This window comes from Microtus ochrogaster, linkage group LG4 (assembly GCF_000317375.1).
Source record: "Microtus ochrogaster isolate Prairie Vole_2 linkage group LG4, MicOch1.0, whole genome shotgun sequence".
Taxonomy (NCBI): domain Eukaryota; kingdom Metazoa; phylum Chordata; class Mammalia; order Rodentia; family Cricetidae; genus Microtus; species Microtus ochrogaster.
The window spans coordinates 60,534,077-60,550,534 of NC_022030.1; the positions used below are offsets into that span (position 1 = coordinate 60,534,077).

At 44.5% G+C, this 16,458-nt stretch overlaps 1 protein-coding gene across 3 annotated transcripts in view; it reads right to left on the reverse strand.

The window, feature by feature from the left end:
• Positions 1-15,114, reverse strand: part of Ube2f (ubiquitin conjugating enzyme E2 F (putative)) — a 55,143-nt gene extending 40,029 nt beyond the window's left edge. For 2 of the 3 annotated variants that reach the window (XR_003378176.1, XM_005361692.2), the window contains exons 1-2: positions 15,003-15,114; positions 10,295-10,428 (exon numbers count right to left, since the gene is read on the reverse strand). Coding sequence is in view for 2 of the 3 variants with exons in the window: in XM_005361692.2 (XP_005361749.1) it covers positions 10,295-10,412 (118 nt within the window). In the remaining variant the exon portion in view is untranslated. The remainder of the gene's footprint in view (positions 1-10,294; positions 10,429-15,002) is intronic. The other variant, XM_026786179.1, reaches the window with a different exon arrangement.
• Between the last annotated feature and the right edge of the window lie 1,344 nt (positions 15,115-16,458).

Sequence of the window (16,458 nt, forward strand, 5' to 3'; positions counted from 1 at the left end):
AGATGGGTTAAATTAATATGTAAGAGTTAGCCAATAAAAAATTAGAGCTAATGGACCAAACAGCGATATAATTAATATAGTTTCTGTATTTCAGGGCTGAGTAGATGGGAGGCCAGGAACCAACAAGCGACCCTTTTACCCTCTGTCAAGAGGTTTTTCTTTCTCAAACCAAATCTTTAATGATTTTGATGGTATCCATAGCTTTTCTTCTCCTGTGGAAACAAGAGTGAAACTTGTTCCCCAATGAAGCACATCTCCTGTTTTCCATTGTGAGGTCAACACATTCTTGAAATACACCAGCTGATTTAATTCAGACATTTTTTTTCTATTATCGAATCTCTCTGCTGCCACAGTTCCTTTTTCATTAGCAATAAGAAAACTCAAGGTTAATAAGGGATTATGCAATCTACTTCTGAGAATATTTTCCATCCCTTGCTGTTTGTTTAGCATATCTTTTATAGTTCAATTTGATCTTTCTATAACTGCCTGACCTGTAGCATTGTTAGTATACTTGTAATATGCTTTATATTATAATAGCAAAAAAAAAAAAACCTATTCCATTTTCTTAGATACATATGACGAACCATTGTCTGTCTTTATTTGTGTAGGTATACCCATGATGGCCATAACTTCTAATAAATGTGTGATTACCCAAATCGGCCTTTTCTGAGCTCAAAGCAATTGCCCATTGAAAACCTGAATAAGTGTCAATGGTGTGATGTACATATGTTAACTTTCCAAATTCTGTAAAATGGAACACATCCATCTGCCAGATCTCATTCCTTTGAGTACCCTTTGGGTTACTCCCTGCAGGTAATGGTGTTTGGTTATAGAAAAAGCAAGTAGGACATCTCTTTATAATCTCCTTAGCTTCTTGCCATGTAATAGAAATCTCTTTCTTTAAACCTTTGCTAATGACATATTTCTTATAAAATTTTGAGGTCTTCAGCACACTTCCAATCAATAATTGATTAATTTCTGCATTACCATGTGCTAGAGGACCTGGCAGACCTGTATGGGATCAGATGTGTGTTATGTATATGGGACAAAATTCTATTCCTGATTATGTCTCGAACCTGAATGAATAATGAAGTCAATTCTGTATCACCTGGAATAAATTCATCAGTTTCAATATATAAGATAACTCTTTTTTGCATATTGCAAATCAGTAACTCTATTGAGAGGTTCTTTAAAATCCCTTGGTTATGTACTATGAGAATAGCAAGTAAGTCTGCCTTTTGGATAGAATTATAAATTTGTTCTACTTTACTTAATTTTTCTGATTTGTAACCTGCCTTTATGGGTTATTTGCATCAGTATAAAATGTACAGGCTCCAGTTATTGGTGCATCACGTACAATATGAGAAAGAATTTAAGTATTTTTCTTTATAAGGTTAATTCTATCACTTTGGTGATAATTGCTATTAATCCCCACCCCCCAAAAATAGCACGAACTCTTTGCCATGGTTCATTGTCTTCACCAGCAGTAAAAAAAACTATATAATCCCTGCTTGGTCTATACCTGTGAGTTGACCAAGTCTCAATTTTCCTTTTATAGTTAATTCAGAGACTTTTTCCACATAAGTTTTTAATTTTTTACTTGGTTTATGCAGTAAAACAATCCAATCAAAAATATCTTCCCTCTGCATTAAAATTCCTGTAGGGGAAATTCTGGAAGGCAGTATGATTATAATACAATTAAGATTTGGATTCATTCCATCTACATGTGCCTCCTGTAATTTCTCTACAACAACCATAAATTCTTTTTCTGCTTTAGCTGTTAATTCTCTGAAACTATTTAAGTCTTTGTCACCATCTAAGATTTTGCTTAAGTGAACTATTAGATCAGATGTTATCCCAACAGTAAGTCGTAGACTGTAAATGTCTCCTAACAACGTTTGAAAGTCATTAAGAGTATGCAATTGGTCTCTCCCGATTTGTGCCTTTTGTGTTCTGATTTTCTGTAAACCTATTTTGTAACCTGGGTAAGTGACAGAATCTCCTCTTTGTATTTTTTTCAGGGCAATCTATAATCACCATTTAGGCAAAATTTTCTTTACTTCTTCAAACATTCTTTTTAAAGTATCTGCATCTGACTCCGATAACAAAATATCGTCCATGTAATGGTAAATTATAGACTTAGGAAACTGCTTGCATATTATTTCCAATGGCCGATTTACAAAGTATTGGCACAGGGTGCGATGACTGAACATTCCCTGTGGGAAGACAGTCCACCAGTATCTCCTAGTAGGCTGCGTAGGCATTGTGAAAGCAAATTTTTCTATGTACTTTTCTTGTAAAAGTATAGTGAAGAAAAAAGAAGTCTTTTAAAACAATAACTACAAGAGGCTATCCTTTTGGTAATAGAGAAGGCAGAGGAATTCCAGATTGTAAACGGCCCTTAGGTTGAATAACCTTTTTGACAGCTCTTAGATCTGTCACCATTCTCCATTTTCCAGATTTCATTTTAACAACAAACACAGGAGAATTCTGTTTTTTAATTTATTTATTAAAGATCTCTGTCTCCTCCCCGCCACCACCTCCCATTTCCCCCCTCCCCCAATCAAGTCCCCCTCCCTCTTCCGCCCGAAGAGTAATCAGGGTTCCCTGCCCTGTGGGAAGTCCAAGGAACCCCCAACTCCATCCAGGTCCAGCAAGGCGAGCATCCAAACTGCCTAGTCTCCCAGAAAGCCAGCAGGATCAGAAACCCACTGCCATTGTTCTTGAGTTCTCAGTAGTCCTCACTGTCCGCTATGTTCAGGGAGTCTGGCCCTATCCCAGGCTCTTTCAGACCCAGGCCAGCTGGCCTTGGTGAGTTCCAAATAGAACATCCCCATTGTCTCAGTGTGTGGGTGCACCCCTCGCGGTCCTGAGTTCCTTGCTCGTGCTCTCTCTCCCTCCGCTCCCGATTTGGACCTTGAGATTTCTGTCTGGTGCTCCAATGTGGGTCCCTGTCTCTGTCTCCCTTCATCGCCCGACGGTTAATATTCAGGAGGATGCCCATATGTTTTTCCTTGGGTTCTCCTTATTTAGCTTCTCTAGGATCACTAATTATAGGCTCAATGCCCTTTGTTTATGGCTAGAAACCAAATATGAGTGAGAACATCCCATGCTCCTCTTTTTGGGTCTGGCTTACCTCACTCAGGATAGTGTTTTCTATTTCCATCCATTTGCATGCAAAATTCAAGAAGCCCTTGTTTTTTACTGCTGAGTAGTACTCTAATATGTATATATTCCATACTTTCTTCATCCATTCTTCCATTGAAGGGCATCTAGGTTGTTTCCAGGTTCTGGCAATTACAAACAATGCTGCTATGAACATAGTAGAGCATAAACTTTTGTTGTATGATAAGGCCTCTCTTGGGTATATTCCCAAGAGTGGTATTACTGGGTCCAGGGGACAGGAGAATTCTAAGGGCTGGTTGATTCTATAATATGGTAAGCATCTAGTTGCTCCTGTACCAGCTGTTCTAAAGTTTGTCTTCCATTAAAGGCCATTGTTTAACCCACATGGGTTTCTCAGTTAACCATTTTAAAGGCAAGGCCAGTAGTACCTCTGAAGGTTTGCTTGTTGCTTTGTGTTCTTGTACAGCCTGAATGGTTGGTGACCTTTGTTTATAATATCTTATAATATCCTTCCCAGAAATATGAGTTTTGGGGACTGCAGGAATGTTAACCTGGGCATTCCATTGCTGCAATAGGTCATGACCCCATTAATTCACTGCTATATCAGCTTCATATGGCCTCAGCCTTCCTTTCTGTCCTTCTGGCCCTATGTATTTAACCCACCTAGTGCTTTTTTTTTTTTTTTCACTTGAGATAGGATTCCAATTCCCAGGAATTGAATATCTGCCTCTTGAAGAGGCCAATCTGGATGCCAAGATTCTGGAGTAATGACACTTGTGTCTGCACCCATGTCTAGTAATCCTTCAATTACAATGTGTCACTTATACGCACTAGCAGCTTTGGTCTTTGATCATTTTATAGAAGTCTGCCAAAATATACGTTTCCTATTTCCTATTGGAGTTTTTGATTTATCCTCCATGTCTATTCTATCATCTAGAACAGTATTTTTTTTTTTTTTTTACAGTAGGCACTGGATTGTTTAATTTTCCTGGTGAGACATGTTCTCCACGGTGGCTGGGAATGACTGGACCTTGTTTGACATGGGGGCCTGCGAGAGGCCCCTAAAGGAATTTCCCAGTGGTATCAGGTGATCTTGTCTGTCTCTTGTCTACCTACATTTATTAGCCTAATGTCAGTCTTTGCCACATTTCCTACATATACCAGGAGGCTGAGTCCTCCTATTCTTGCCATTCCTAGAGACATGATTCTAGAAATTCATTGTCTACAGTCCCTTCGTAGATATGCCATTCTACCACAATTAAAACATTTGGCATTTTGATGTCTCCATATCATTACCACTGGAAATTGCTTCTCCTACCCAAGCTTCAATACTATAGTCAAATAGTTCAACATCCATTGTATACAAGATCCATTCATCTATGGGTGCGGATATAACCTTTAAAGGCCAAAGGATCGTCTTACATTCTAAGTTGGCATTTTCAAAAGCCAAAGATTCAATTACTACACGTCTACCTCCAGGGTCTGTCATTCCTACTTGTACAGCCTCAGTTAATCTTTGTAAGAAGTCACTAAAGGGTTCTCTCTGGCCCTGTTTAACCCTAATATATGACTCAATCCTCTTTCTTAGTTACTGAATCCTGTATCAAGCATCTAAAGCTGCTGTGCTATATAGGGACAGGGTGCATTCGTCATAGTGAGCCTGTTCCTGAGGATCAGAGTAATGACCCTCACCAAGAATTTGATCTTGGGAAGTCTCAAATCTTTTTGCTTTCCTCTGTTGCTCTAAAAATTTTGCCTCTTCTCTCCAATAACACTTCCAAAGCAGCCGAGGTCCCTCTTCTAGGACCACTGAGATTAACTGAAGTTCATCATTTAAGGTAGCCTGAGTGCTTGAAGCTCACGTTTTTCACCATTTTCCAGACAAAAGATGAATGTAGTCAATAAGAAACTATTGCTTGTGTTATTTCTTTTAGATCGCTCATATGTATTGGTTCCCATGCATTTTCTTTGACTACCTTAGGGTACTTTGTGCCAGATGGTCTTTCTGAGGAAATTACTGAATATGCAGTTGAAACCCTATGTAAGTCATCCAGGGGTATCTTTTTACTACTGTCTTTTTTAGAGTCCAAATCTCCTGTCCAGTGTTCTGTTCTAATGTCCACTGAGGATTCCAAGGTATGAATCTTGTCCAATAAAGACAATGTCTCATCCTTGGACATAATTTTGATTGTGTGCATGTTACCTTCCTGGAGAGATATCTTATACATTAATTTATCATAACTTTTCAGATTCTGATTATTAAATTCAACAGCACAAATCCTTTCAGATAATTTTGTCAAATTGATGTTATCTCTCTCCATAACATTGATCTTCTCAAATAGCTGTCCATTATTAGTCTGTAAAGACTGCTGTGTAAAGGATTTAGCGATTTTTTAAATAATCTGAGTTCTATATATTATCCCCACAATCCAGTAGCTATAGGGATTCTAAAATACTGGATGCCCCAGTCCTCAATCATTCCAGTACTATTAAAAATACTAAGTAGGCCCAGGTTCCTAAATTAGTGTTGTTCTCTAACTCTTGGTCTGTTTTATAACAAAAATATCTTATGCGTGGGTGGTTTGTAAACAGACACTTATTTTTCATAATTCTGAAAGTTGGCTGCCAAGACCAAAAGCAGCAGCAGATTCTGAATCCGGTGAGGGCTCAGGGCCCTGATAGATAGTATATTCTTGTTGTATGTGCAAATGGTAGGAAAGGATCTCCATTTGTAGCAACTCCACCTCCATGAATTACCTCCAAAAATAATTCTTCTCCTAATATCACCCAAATGTTTAGATCTGAATATATGAATCTTGAGGTCAAGTCATTCAGACTGCTTTTAGACCACTGCCCATAAAAAGATGATCTAATATCATTATACAAACTTAGTAAAAAGTTCTAATTTTACATGACATCAACAAATTTAAGGTTCTGCTTATTTCATCATGTTCAGTGTAACTCACCCAAGAAAATAAGAGGGCTGAAGAGAGCCCCAAACACGATCTCCTGACCATATCAGGAATTCTCTGTCCCACCTGTCAGAGCAGGTAAAGGAATAGAATCCTTGGGACATAGGATTTCAATAAAGACGCCTGGCCACTTTGTCTAGGCCAGTGCAGAAGATAAAACACCCCTTCAAATCTGCAGTGCTTTTAACAAGGTAACAACACCTCTTTTGCTAGGTGGCTTAGCATTTCTGAGAGGCAACTAGCATCTTACGTAACTCAGTGGCTGCACAACTTCCTTCTGAGAAATTAAATTCTTTTCCTCTCTATGTAAGGAGCAAACCGGAGTCCCCTGGAAGTATGATCATAACCAGATTACAAAATTCACAGTTACCACAATGGCCCCCACACCTCACACACTCACCTTCTCTTGCACTGGGCAGCTCACAACATTGAACTCTAGTTGTATCCTCCAAGATCTGCTACCTTCATGTGGTGCATGTAAACACACTTGTAGGGCCCCTTCTGTATGTGAATATCTTGAGATATTGAGAACTTTTCTCCTCATGTGGCCTGTGACCGAGGAAGAATCCCAAAGATACTGTGGCCTAAATTTGTGTCCCTTTTCCCTCCATATACTGAAGCTCCATGCTCTAATGAAGTGGCACTTGGAAGTCATTAGGCCGTCTTGGCAGACCTCCCACATGAGGTCAGTGTCCTCAGTAGAAGCATTCTCCCCAGGCACCTCCTTCATTTCTCTGCTGGGTGAGGACACAAGCAAGGAGCCATTTGTTTACAAACCAAGAAGACCTCACTAAGACTTGATCTTGGGTATCAAATCAGCCTCTAGAACTATGAGAAATGTGTGGCTTATGTTACACAATCTGCAGTGGTTTGTTATAGCGGCCTAAGTTAAGATAAACAGCCAGTCCAGTCAGACGCACATGCTTCTTAGCAGAACTGAGTTTCAGTTTCAGACTTCAGCAAGTATAGGAAGCTGAGCCCTTCATTCCCAGGACATGGGTCTCAGGCCCTAGAGAGCACAGATATAGCTAACTTAATCACCAAAGGTGTTCTAGAGCCACTCTAAAATGCAAGCTACAACTCTGAAAAAACAGTTCCTCTAACAAAGGCCTAGTATTGCTAAGAATGTAGCTCTGGATTTCATACCACCTACTTTTGACATGAGCACAGAAAATAACAAGCTGAGTGCCTATCTATGGCTTCAACGGGCCCTCTTGCCCCCTTAGGCTGTTTGATATACTTGTGACAGCTATCCAGGTTCCCTGAACAGCCTCACAGGTGTTTACCCTTCAACAGAACACATAAGGCGATGTGTGCTTAGATAGCTGCCCCCCTAGTCAATTGTTAGCAGGACTCCTTGTTAGGTTACCCCGCAGATTCACATGCTGTCAAAGGCTGTGACAACCTTGGCAATGTGGCAAGTTGAACCCTGACCCACTCACCAGAGATTAGAATAGAAGGCTAGCACTGGGAACAGAGTTGGGGACCTCTCTCCCCATCAGGAGCCACATTAGCACAGGGGCACGAGGGGGTCTTGGTGGGTGGTGAGAGCCCAATCACACATAGATACATTATCCCTAAGATGCTCTAAGATGCCTGGTGGGCTCAAGGAGGGCAGAAGTGGACACCCAGCCTATAGTTTACCAGTAAGTGGCAGGACCCCATGAGTCCCTCCCCTTTCTAAAAAAGCACCTATTTTTGTCCTGTTAGTTTCTACAATCTTTCTCTTGGCTCTTTGGGAAGCCAGTGTAGTGTAGGACAGTCTTCTGTGATACACTGCCCAGGCGCCCTCTCACTGCGGCTACGGACATATGGCCTTTGTTCCAGATTTTATGGCTGTACAGACTGTTGCCAAAGGCTACATACCTTCCAAGACAGCCCCCACCTGACCTTTTGCCAGCCTGGTGACAGCTCTAAGAACTGAGCAAAGACTATACTGGGACATTCTCCTTCAAGTGTGACTATCCCTCAGCCTGCTTTCTTCACTTCCCTCTACTGTATTGTCTCAATGCAGTTTTAGTTGCCAGATACTTAGTATCAAGTCCTAGACACAATCACAGTTTCCTAGGACCTGTCCATACTCATGAAAGACATCTTCACAGAATTCCACTTTATGACCTAGGACAACAATCCCAATTAGAGCAATCTTGCTAAACTCAGACACTTTCAAAGTCCTAATGGGATTTTTGTCTGGAAAGGTTTTTCACTATGATCACCCTAGAGGTATTTGAAAACTCCCAGGTGAGTCTCTAGACACAGGATGGGTGGAGACTGTCAACACTCTCTTTTCTCAATGTTAACTTGCATTTCTGCTCTTTGAACCACAGTGTTTAATTTGTTATCCTAGAGCCTGCCTCACCCCTAATATGTGGGTCTGGCCATCCTGCTGCAACTATTGCAGACTTCTTAGCCTAAATCTCAGCTCTTCAGGTGAAAAATGAAGCACCATCCTGGCAATTATCCCTAAAGTACTAGCTATGGTTTGACTCACAATACCTGCTATGGTCCGGAGGTGCCCAAAATTCATATTAAAACCTAATCCACAATGTAGCAGTATTAAGAGGTGGTGTCTTGCAGTGAATAAGTTATGACGACTCTATTCACATAAATGATTTAGTGCCATTTAAACCAGTGTCCTTCCTTCCTAGGATATAGCAACCTGGTTACAACCTCAGTTGGAAGCTGAGAAGAATCCTCACCAGAAACCAATACTTGCTTTTTTTTTTTCTTTTCTTTTTCTTCTTTTGGTGACAGTGGGGATGGAACTCAGGGCCTGGTACATTGAGACAAGTGCCTTTATCAGTGAGCCCAACACTGCTTTCTTAACCTTAGTCTTCCAGACTCCAGATCATGAGAAAGATGCTCCTATTGTCTACAAGGAATATAGAATCTTGCTATAACAGCACAATCAGGGTCTGGCCTCAAGTGCTTGGTGTACTACAACTGCTATTAACCATGATGGTGGCAATGTGAAGAAGGGACAGTTTAATCTCAGAAGGTAAGTCAACACTTCTTTACTGCAATAAGAAACTCTGCTTGTACTGCAACTACACCCCCAGACTCCTCAACCTGGCTCTCCCGTCTCTGGGCTGCCTCTACAGATGGAACCTCGAGGGTTCTGAAAAGTCAAATGTCATCAGGCTCACCCAAGTAAGTAAGGTGCCCCAGGACACCTTACTTGCAATCTAGGTTGTTCCAGACTTAGAGACAAGAATGAGATGTAAACATTTTTACTTTTAAAACATTTTTAACCAATCACCCGTAGCTGGTCATGATTTAAGCTAATTCAAGATTTAAGTCCAGGCTCTGTTAAACCTGCACAAACCCACGGCCTTCAACCTCAGCACCTCCATAAGTGCACAACTCCTTGCCCCTCCCATGCACACAGGAACATGCAAGCTATACGGATACCCCCCACACACACACACAAAAGGAAACCCTTTATCATACAGTTTTCCTTTACAAACATGGACAGCGACTATAACCTTAGGACACAATTTTAATAACAATTCTGTGAATTCTAATAACAAAATTACAATATGCATTATTACCAGTTAATACAGTACTTGTGTGTGTTGGTGTGCAGGTGCACGATGATAATTGTGTGAAGACACCAGCTTTTTCACAAGACTATTTAGGCTGTGCTCTATGAACCAGGAAAGGATCTCAAGACATTACCTGTTCCAGGGTGGAAACTGCTGTGCATTCCACAGGAAAGAGGACAGTAGAGGAAAGTACCAGCAGCACCCACATGCCTCAGGCCTGCCAACTTCTACTGTCTCTTCTTTCCATGGCACAGCAGCAACGCCAACAAAGAATATTCCTGGTGTGTCAGACACCACAGTTCTAACACCATCTCCTTGCGATCAAAATCCTATCCTTTGTCTGGTATAAATCCTGCCTCTGTAAGTGACAATTTCATTTTATTTTTATTTTTTTGGAACAGGGTCTCTCCATACAACTCTGGCTGTCTTGAAACTCATTTTATAGACCAGGTTGGCCTTAAACTCAAAGATCTACCTGCCTCTTCCTCCAGAGTCCTGGGATTAAAAGCATACCTGATACTCATGTGTTCAAATCATTTTAAAGACATATTTCCATTTAACAGGCTACTTTATATCCATCCTCAAAGAGCCTCTGGGCAAGCTTTGCTTTGTTCCAGGGTATAAAGCCAGCTTCCATGGAGGATGATTTACCTTTTACAAGCAACTTGTCTCTCACAGAGACCCGTCGAGTAGAGTCAGATGTGGAGGCAGATGTCCGGGATCCTTTGAGACCATCATCCCGCTTCAGCTTGCTTGCCAGCGTTAGCATTACTGCCACCTTTCTTCTGGAAGACAGGCAAGAGTAGGGCTAAGTAAGGACCATGTCTCCAGACAACAACCAGACAGGAGAGATAGGCAGGTGTTTATTTTCTCTAAAATGTGCAGAAAATTTCTACAGATTAACAAAACTGGATTCCTTCACAATAAATCTGAATAAGCCATGTGATTCTTTGTAAGTTTAGGGAAGCCACGAGTTTCATCTCACTAGGCAGAGAGTTCAATCACAACCTAGCCCCACCCATCTCCAAGCTCCCCAGCTGGCACTCATTCACTAACCCCACTGTGTCAAATGAAGTAACTGTCCCCGTGGCAATGGGATCCAGGTGTAGCCTGGGAGCAGAAGTCTCTAGGGCAGAAGTGACATCTGATGCTTTGCTTTCCTTCTCCCTTAGAGGGAAGTGTACAGAGCCTTCAAAGGACTGTTGCATTTACTGCTTTGCAATGTCAACATGAAGTGAAAATTATAATACCCCAAACTGGACTGTCTTCAGTGGCTGCTTCCAGCCCCTGTGACTTTCAGGTTCTCCTGCTGCAAACTCCCTGTGAAGGACAGCAAAATCCAAAGGCAGGTGAGGTAATGCTCCCGACTGCCTGCATAAATGATGAAAGAACTGCCACCCACTCCCTAAGCCTTCAATTGTTTATTCTAAAAGCAGCACTGGAGCAACAGAATTGTTGGGCAGAAGGTAGAGGCACTTCCCATGCACTCCTCTCCCCATTGCCATGACCAGCATTCCTTATAAGAGGCTTTATGTGCTCTAACTGTTGAACCTGTGTGAAGGCTTCACCCAGAGCACAATTCACACTAAGATGTCAGCAAGTCCTGCCTCCAGAGTCTGCCTTCTGTTTCTATCACACACTTCCACCAGTCAGAATTCCTCATTCAGAGAGGGACTCTAGCAAGACTAAGCAAACAGTTCAATTTGCCTAACTTCCTTTCTTATTTTAAAATTACTTCTTTTCAATACTGGTTTGATAATTTTTCTATCAAAAAGGATCTAAAGTTTTCCAGATGAAAAGCTAAGACCCTGAAAAAAAAGGATGTTCATCTCTTCTCTGGTATTTCAAAAAAACCCCTCAAACCCAGGTCTTTTGCCTAGTTTCTCATGCCATCTTTTGTGCATCCCTAGTGATGGTCAGAATGCATTTTGTACCACATATCACAAAAACAAGACAGTGAATACGATCTTCCAAACTGTACATGCCCTGCCATAGTGAGGACTGGTCACACTGGGTATGGGGCACATTCCTATAACAACACTATTTGGGAGGCTGAGGCAGGAAGATTATCAGTTGAAGGTTAGCCTGAGCTACGAAGGGATATTATGTACCAACAAGCAAAATAAATAAAAATACTAAAACAAAAAGTAGTATTTGTCTAAATGCACCAAACAATTCTTTTATTGCATGTTAGTATGCATGAACTCATAGCATTGAAATCTGGGAAAGATTCCTAACACAGGTTGCTCGTTCTCACGCTATCTTCCCCCCCCACAGGTGCATGCCCACATGGACCCTGGAACAACAGGTGTGGAGGGTGAGTGTCCAAGTCACTAAGCTACAAGAAGCACTCACCACAGTAACCTCCGGAAGATGTGCTAAGTGTGGACATGGTGTCAGGTTTACACACTGATCAATCATGAAGTGAAGGGGCAGTTCAGCCACACCTCAACAGAGCTGGCAGACATCTGAAAGCACATTAGCACCAGTTTCTTCAGCCCCACTCTACAATGCCTTCTCAGGGTTATCTACATGAAGAGATGAGCCTACTATGAACACAGGCATCTTCAAGTTTTTACTTCAGGCATAGAGCTATGGCTCAACCGCTAAGTCACTTCCCCCAGGGAGGCTTCATTCAGCAGACAAGCTACCAAACAGCTGAACATAGCAATGCTTTGCTGCCTTGGCCCCCAGTTGGAATGAACTTGTCAGGAATTTCTTAAACAGGGTCATGAGATAGTGTTCGCCACCCTGGCCATGTCCAAGTCTACCACTATGTGAAGCAAGATTAATAATAACTCAAGAGAAAGAAACTAGGGTTCAACCTGAAAACCAGAAAAGCAAAACAGCTGGCCACTGACTCTTACCTCAGCCTTAGTCAGAAAATGGAGATACTGACTCCAGGAATCTCAGAATGAGACTGAGCCTGAGAGCTGTCTCCTCCTGTTTTATGACCCTGGGATTAAAGGTGTGCACCACTATCGCCTGGTTTCTATGGCAAACTAGTGTGGCTACTGGGATTAAAGGTGTATGCCATTGCTGTCTGATCAACAAGGCTCGCCAGTGTGGTTGTTTTACTTTTCTGATCCTCAGGCAAGTCTTATTTATTAAAAGACACCCTTTTGTCTTAATAAAAACTCAGAGACAGAAATTGGGGTTCAATCTGAAGGTCAGAAAAGCAAAACAGCCACCCACTGGATCTAACCTCAACTTCAGTCTGAAAATGGCAATCCTGCCTCCAGGAATCTCAAAAAGAGCCTGTGTTTGTGAGCTGTCTCCTCCCATCTTATATTTCTCTCTAGGGCTGGGATTAAAGGCGTGCACTGCCCGGTTTCTATGACAAACTAGTGTGGCTACTGGGACTAAAGGTGTGCGCTACCACTGCAGCTGTTTTACTCTCTGATCTTCAGGCAAGCTTTAGTTATTAAAATACAAGTGAAATCACTACAGCGATGTGCTCAGCCCTGGGGACATTAGGGGTGCCTGACAATGTCAGGATTATAGGCCTACCTACCCCTGGGGGTGAGAGGGAGGGTGCGGGAAGCACCCCGTGTGGATCAGCAGATCCTCACCTAGGTGTCAGTAAGGCCAATGGTGAAAAGGGAAAACTAAAAGCAGCAATCAATAGTTTAGTAGGCAGTCCCCTAGTGGTCACAAGAGACTTGTGGAAAATGAAGCCAGGGCACAAGCCACCCCACATGGAGGAGCTCCACTGCTCAGAGGCCTGGCAAGAGGCAGGCCTTCCCCACACAGGGCTACCGTGCTTGACGCTTCCATACCCCTCTGCTACACGGAGGCCTTCTCTGAGGCAGAGGGTGGGTATGCTCTGCTCTGCAAGCTGTAATCCTCAGTCACTGTAGACTTATAATAAAACCCGTGCCAAGGCCGTGCAGGGTAGATAACACAGCATGCTTTCTGATAGTCTAAGGCCCATAAGACTAGAGCAGCCACCAATTTTTCTAGCATCTGTATCACTTTCACATGCCACAGGGAGAACAACCAGGCTCAATTCAGAAATCTTCCCATAATCAGAAAGTTAAAACAAGAACAATCACTCATACCACCTAAAGGCTGGCAGACTACCTGCAGTGGCCCCGGAATTCTTTCCCTCCTCAATACGTCGCACCTCTGGGTAAAACCCGAGTTTTAGCCAAACTTCCCGTTTCTCGAAAAATCCCACTCTGACTAAGGCAGTATTCTGGGAACAGACCAGCTATTCTGAACAGCGTGCTCGGTCTCCAAATTCCACAAGTTGTAATGAGCCTGGTTAGTTCCTCCTCTGGGTGGGACCGGCTTTCAGGCTCTCCACCAAAGAAGACTCCAGCCTGTTATTTACCAGCCTCATCAAGTCCTGTTTACTCAGCATTTGCACGTGCTCTGGTGAAATCAGGCCCCTGTCACCTGCGCGGGGGCTAGTCAGCTCAAGGTGAGGCTAACTCCTCACTGACCGTTCCAATCCAAGTCCCAATGCAGGCATTTAAGTGAGAACTACAGGTCACTAGGACACTTATTTAACCTCCCCAGCCTAAGGACAGACGAGGAGATCAAAAGATCCACACCCCAGTACCGTGCAGCATTGCATGCCAGTGCCCAGGGGTCTCTCGCCTACCAGATTTATTGACTGAGCACCTCTGGAGCCCATCTCTGATCTCGGATACCGAATGCCTGGTAGTTCCGGCCAGGTGAGGTTCCTGAAGCTCCCCCATTACTAGTAGCGCTCTTCATTTACCGAGTCTCTCTCCCACTACCGAGCTCCTGCCCCACCAGCTAGGAAGCCCGGGCAGCAGGCCCACCAGCCGCCTCACTGTACAGCACCACCCTGCTCATTTCTGGAACCTCTGCTTAACCTGACAACCAGGTCGTGGGATGCCCTTCTTCCCTTCACTATCTAGCCCTACCAAGGTACCCATGGAGAGCCGATTTCTACCTACAGGCCAAGCGAAGCCCTCTCTGACCCACCGGCAGGGCCGATGGGCGGGTCCAGTGCCCACCCGAGACAGAGGAAACTGAGCCCGCCAGAGAGAAGGCCACACCCGAGACAACACACCGCGGAACCGGGTCAAGGACCGAACCGGACCAGGCGGGACCGGCCGCCCCTCCTCCCCGCTGCCGCGGTCGCCAGCCGCGTCCGCCTCCCTCCGGGAGCAGCGGCCTGCCCGGCGCGGCCTCGGGCTCCCGGTGGGGCCTGAGTTCGGCACCGTGACCTTGCCGGCGGCGGCACGGGGTCCGCCCCGGCCCGCAGAGCCGCGGGGGCTCGCTGCCCGCCCAGAGCTTCCCGTCAGCCGCCGACCTCGCGGCCCCCGCCAGGCGCCCGGCGAGAGGAGCCGCGGTCGCAGCTCTGCCCGCGCGACCGGCTCACCTGAGCACCGCGAGTCAGGCGAGGCGGGCCGGCATCCAACACCATGCCCGACGAGCGGCGGCAGCAAGAAGCTCCAGCCTTCACAGCCGCACCGGCTCCCGGCGGCGGCACCGGAAGTGGCGGGGCGGGGCCTGCGCCGTGAGCGTAGCGGGCTCTTTAAGAAAAAAAAAAATTCAAAGCCGCGGAGAACTTTATTGGCAGCCCCGTGCGCAGACAGTCGAGCGCGCGGGCCAGACTGGGCGGCCGTCGCTCATTGGCGGGGGGCACGACCTGAGGGAGGGCCAAGCTCTTCCCTGATTGGTCACGGTGTCAGTGTCTGTGTCCCAGGTCTGGCGCGCGGCCAACCGGATTGTTTTCATTCATTTGGGCACTTCAGGGTCAGCAGTACTAGTGCGAGGTGCCTATGCCCTGCACCGTGACGGAATGTAAATGACCCGACCTGCCTGCTGCAGGCACTAGGGCTTTCGGGTAGTTAGAGGTGTAGATTACACCACGTGGCCAATGGACTTAGAGGCACTCTTCCTGCTCCTAATTTTTTAAAATGTCTTTTATTTGATGCTGTAAAAATATGCTTCAGGGACTGGAGAGATGGCTCAGGAGTTAAGAGCACTGGCTATTCTTCCAAAGGACCCAGGTTCAATGCCCAGCACCCACATGGCAGCTCACAACTGTCTGTAACTCCAGCTCCAGAGGATCTGAGGACACCTTCACACTGACACACAAGCAGGCAATACACCAATGTATATAAAAATAAATAAATCTTAAAAAAATATGCTTCAGGCCGGCTTCAATCTCAGTCCTCTAGGACAGAGAAAGGCCTGGTCTACATAGTTCCAGGACAGCCTACCTCAAACAAAAATCTGCGCCAGACCCGTGGATATTGGGCAATGGTAGGTGGTGGCACATACCTTTAATCGCTGCACTCAGGAGGTAGAGGCAGGCGATGCAATGATTCCTGCGCGAAATGGACCAAGCCACGGGTGGGTTCAAACCACGACCACTGAGAGCCCAGGCGATTCTGTGAGCAAGAGACCTTGGCAGGTTGAGAGCCAGAGGCCTCACGGTCTGCAGACAGAGCTTAAGTGAGGAGTTTATTGAGTAAAGGGTAAAGGGAAGAGAGAGACAGAGACCTGCTTGCCTCTTCAGAAAAAGAGGGAAGAAAGCAGGGACAGGTGGAGCTTGTTGTTAAGTATTTTTCCTTGGCCGACAACCCTCTCTGCCAATGCAATAATCCCAATCAGACCAAATTAGAAGATGTCCAGGTTTAATGGGTGCCAGCAATCCCGGATGCCCCCGTCCGGAAAACATGGAGAGATGAACAGAGAACGGAAAGACCGCAGAAAAACAGAAGACCACATGTTCACTCCCTGGGGGGGGGGGGGCGTTTAAATAGCCTGTGGGAGTGGTCTTGACCCTCTCTGGGGAGGGATCACTGTTTGGAGAGCTTTCTTGGAGG